We start from the raw sequence: 4796 nt of genomic DNA, 5'->3' as shown, positions 1-4796 counted from the left end.
GGATTAGAATGTGGTTTAGACCCGACAAGCTTGGATACTTGTTTAATATGGGTAAACTAAACACATTCTGGATTTTGAGATAAAAATGATAAGGTTTGACCCGTTTCGGCTAATATATGCAAACTAGTTACATAAACCGATCCGAACGCGAAAAGTGCGTAACGGGTAACCAAATGAGTCATGTACAGGTTTCCTAAGTTAATATGCCTTAAATATGTTGTGATATCAGTAGGATATCTTTCATTATGCCCAAAATGAATTTAAACTCAAATTATGCCCCGTAGGGGTATCTTGGTCATTTTAAAGCCTTAAAAGAGTTTAAAAATAAATCTAAGTTTCAGGTCTGATATAATCAGCAAAAATATTTAATTTAATAGGTTACATCAGTAGGGTATTGTATATATGTGAAATTTATCATTTATAACCAAACTATGCACCGTAGGGGCATTTTGGTAATTTCACATAAGCTTAAAAGGTCAAATCTGGAAATCTGAGTTTAGAACTTTTGCCTACTATTAAATTATGAAAATTTACCTAAAACATCAGTAGGTATCAAACCTTATATGTTAAAAATAGTTTTAACTTATAATATGCGTTAAAACGCGTAAAAAGGCGATTTTAAGCGATTTCTGGGTTTTATAAAAAAAGCTGATACTTTTATCATTCCAGAAAGCTTAAAATGTTTTATTTATCATATAAGATCAGTAGAAAAAGGTTTGGTATCAAAATGATTTGTAAAACTCATTTTATAGGCTAAAAGGGCAAAACCGACAATTACCAAATAAAGCTTAGAACCCTATGTTATGCTCAGCCTAAAAATAAATAAAAATCTTCAAAAATCCCAAAATATTATTTTATATTAGTAGGTAAAAAGTTTGATATAAAAAAATTGGGTTTAAATAGGCTATATGCTAATTACGCCGTTTAATTAATAAAAAGCTTTATAATTACGCTATTGAGCATAACTCCTAATCCAGACCTCAAACTGATGTGAAAATTTAGGGACATGTTTACATTTCAGTAATAAAGGTCTCTATCCTTTCACATTTTCAAAAATATCTTTTTAAGGTCAAGAGGGCATAATGGTCAACAATTAAGCTCTAATGAACCAAGTTGTATAATCACAGAGGGTTATACTAACATGTAACCTGGTCCTAATAAAGCTCTAAGGCATTTCTAAACTATGCTCTAATGGGTCAGAACTGAAAGTCAAAGTAAAAGTCCACTTATGCGATTTTCGGTTCCGAACCGAGCTTAAACTGAAAATTGTTGGGTTGAACATGCTTAGACATGTTATAAGAGTAATAAAATAGGTTGCATGGCTTCTACATTGCTAATTATGTATTTATTTGAAAATAAGCTTTCTGTTGACTTTTTATGATTAACTTTGACCCGACAATTGACCTAGTTAGAGTGGGAATCAGAGAGTAACATTTTAAGGGTTTATTACCCACATAATTACCAACTCATAGGTATTTTTAATTCGAGATTTGACTAGACAAATTGTGATTAATCACGAAGTCAAACCTTAATTACGACGGTTTGACTTTAGGCTAATAAACTGAGTAAAACTGAATTAAGAAAGGTTAAGGACACTTACAATAGTCCTATGCACGACTAATGACTTCTAGAAAGTGGTCTTGAGCTCCAGGGATCTTCAGAAGTGAAGTTGTGAAAGTTTTCAAGTGAGGTGCTCAAATGTTGCAACAATGGGTTTCTTATATAGTGAATTAGATGCAACAAGATCCTTCCAAATAAGTCTATGCATGATCCCTGATCAATACATGTGTCCCTATTGCATGAAATACCATTGGGGCAGCCCCTGGTATGTAAAACAAGGCTTCTAAGGCGGTGCAACCTGCTATACTCGCAGCTGTGCATGATTTCTGACCAGGTCAGGCCATCGCGTCGCGCGACAGCAGAGGGTGGAGATGGTGGCGCAGCGCCACCATGTGGCTTACCTGATCAGCATCTTTCAAACAATGACATTTCACCCCTTGGACCTTCTAACACGTAATTTCTTTCACTTTAAGCACATTTAACCCATATAACTTATATTTCTATGATCCATGAGATATAACCAAACATCGTTAGGTCCAGTTTCCTTAAATGATAACCGAAAACTTCGGTTTTGCCCTGTTGACGCTTTTAACCCCTCGTAAACGAATGTTATCATAACTTTCTCATACTTTATCGAAACCTTGTGAAAGTTTTATCACTTATTCTAGTGAGTATACTTAATCGTTACAAAGCTTCGGGTTTGCTAAAAGGTCACTCAAAGGTATAAATTAAACATGTTGACACATTTAACCCCTGTAGTTTGTAATCTCTCACTTTCTTTCACAATTGGCTTCGTATGATCCATAATTCATTCGTTTAAGGGTATAAACATCGTGTAGGGTTATTGAAAGGTACATTTATCCATTGTTGACACTTTGAATCCCTTTACACACGTAGATTCTTTGTTTGTCAACTTTAGTCCTTCTAAATTAATTCTTTACTCGTTTAAAGTCCATGACACGTGTCGATATTATATTGGACATGAAACTACGAGGTGTTACATAGGGAGGGGGTATTTGTAACTTTCTCTCTTATAAATAAGTATGGAATAGTTAGTAGTGAGGAGGAGAGTTTGTTATTCGGTTAGGGCTCCATTGTGGAGAGGCTCCCTTGTGGAGAAGGGCTTAGCCCGGGATCACTTCGGTGATTGTTTATCTTCGATTTGTATTTCAATTCAATCTATCACAATTATCATATATCGATTCCTATCACTTTATGTGCAATATTTGTAATGAAAGATTGTGGGATTAACTTTTTTTTTCTGTGTGGCTGCGGCATCAAGAACCACTTGTGTAGTCAGAAAAGATGTACTGAATTCGAGTATTCGACTAAGGATTGAATAATAATTTTGAACATGTTTTATGCGCCGTTCAGTAACAAGCTTATATTGATGATGGGTTAAATCTAGAAAGATTCTTAGTTTCAATATCTTGAACATTCAGTTAGTTAAATAACTTATCCAAAGAAACAAGTTACAACCCATAAAGAAACAAGATTACTTTAAGCGAGTCTTATCTTCTTGATTCAATGCTAAATAAGCAAGAAAGATTATTTTCAAGATCTTGACCATCCAAATAGTCAAACAACTTGTAAATTCCAGAATGTGTGAAGAATCTTAGCATAATCAGGCTATCAAAGATTGTGTTCTTCAAAAACTAAACACCCGAATAGCATTACTAAATCAACACACCTGATTAATATCATGAAATCAAGCACAAAACTGAAACTATTATTTATATTTGTAAGAAGTCTGCACAAAGTTAAACAAGATGCATAAGTAATCTTTTATGAGAACAGAATACCAATGCCACCAAAGGCTAACAAAAGATGAATACAAAGACCAAAGACTAACAAACTTATTTATACTGATCCGAAACTGATCTATCCGCAATAGCTGCAATCCGCCGCGACCCAGCTATCATAACTCCAGCACCAGCGTCTAACTCATCAGCCCATTTTGTATTTAGCCCACATGAATCAGCCCATCTCGCATGTAAAAATAAAACAACCATATAAGAATCAACAATTATAAAATATAAAACTGATATTTGTAAGATATATTTTTAACACTAAACCCCAGACAACCAAAAACAGCATTCCATAATAAAAACAAAACAAAACAAAGAAGTATGATCCGGGGCGTAACCAAGAAGGGGATCACCACAATTTGTCAAATTTTTTTATATATAAAATCATAGTTTTGAAAAAAAAAAAACATGAGTTAGACCCCCTTTTTTGTAACCGGCAGAGAAACTTATGATAACCCTCCAACTAAAAAGTGCTAGTTCCACGCATTAAATATGACCAGTAGTTGCTTCATGTCTATACCAAAATAATAATAATAATAAACCCTAAACCTTTTAAAGAAAAAAAGGTAAACAACTAGAACCCCAATCATCAGTAGATGATCAAACAAAACATGCTCAACAAGAGTAGAGCCTTCTTTATGTCTATACCAAAAAAAATATTAATAAAAAATAATAATAATATAGAAAAAAAAAGGTAAACAACTAGGAGCCCAATCATCATCAGTAGATGATCAAACAAAACATGATCAACAAAATTCAGTGAATCAATCACCTCATTGACATCAAAGTTCTGACCTTCTTCTCCCTCTCTGCCTTTTCAGCAGCAGGTGTTCTCTTCAATCTGTTCAACTCCTCCATCACAACCCTCTCAACAATCTCGATCGAGTTCAGCAGCCTCTTTTCTGGTGTCAACAAGTCTCCTTCACCTTCATTACATATGGTAGACAAGATCATCATTCGAATGTTTCCCATTGTAGATTCTAAAGAATCTGAATCTTGGTCGGTAATCTGATTAGTTTCAGACGACGTCGTCTTCGGTCTCCGGTTTCTTGCGGTACGGTACATTGAAAGATTGTGAATGTGTTGATTGAATGAAACAGAAGTATTAGGGGTAGGTAAATCAAAGAAATTACATCCCAATAACATAGAATGGTAGTTTAAATAGTGGGTTTGCAAAAAAAAATTTACCGTTACAAAAATTTAAAAACCACGTTAATTTGCGTAAACATATCGTAATTTCCTCCGTTAGTCGGTTTCAATTGATTAATTATTCGGATTACTTTTTTCTTAAATATTTATATAGATTTAGGTGCGCTTTTAAGTAGTTATATTTAACAATTAAATCATGAATGTCATAATCTCATTAATTGTTTTATTAAACAACTAAACCGTAACCTTTTAATTATATCTCTATATAATTAATTAACG

The 4796-nt window shown here is 33.7% G+C and overlaps 1 protein-coding gene across 1 annotated transcript; it reads right to left on the bottom strand.

The window, feature by feature from the left end:
• Positions 1–3254: 3254 nt before the first annotated feature.
• Positions 3255–4495, bottom strand: LOC110864958. Its single transcript, XM_022114133.2, has 2 exons — positions 4141–4495; positions 3255–3546 (listed from the first exon to the last, which is right to left on the bottom strand). The coding sequence occupies exons 1-2, from the start codon at positions 4431–4433 to the stop codon at positions 3417–3419; spliced, it is 423 nt and encodes a 140-aa protein (XP_021969825.1). The 5' UTR covers positions 4434–4495; the 3' UTR covers positions 3255–3416.
• Between the last annotated feature and the right edge of the window lie 301 nt (positions 4496–4796).

Source organism: Helianthus annuus, chromosome 6, assembly GCF_002127325.2.
Source record: "Helianthus annuus cultivar XRQ/B chromosome 6, HanXRQr2.0-SUNRISE, whole genome shotgun sequence".
NCBI classification, from domain to species: domain Eukaryota; kingdom Viridiplantae; phylum Streptophyta; class Magnoliopsida; order Asterales; family Asteraceae; genus Helianthus; species Helianthus annuus.
The sequence above is the reverse complement of the archived record's forward strand: the minus strand, read 5'-3'. Positions and strand labels throughout refer to the sequence as shown.

What these genes read in the sequence shown, in the direction of transcription:
- LOC110864958 (XM_022114133.2), bottom strand. Translation starts at nt 4,433, where the DNA reads ATGTACCGTACCGCAAGAAACCGGAGACCGAAGACGACGTCGTCTGAA. An exon ending in AGAACTTTGATGTCAATGAG is followed by an intron (nt 3,547 to 4,140) that starts GTGATTGATTCA and finishes TTTACATGCGAG; the next exon opens with ATGGGCTGATTCATGTGGGC.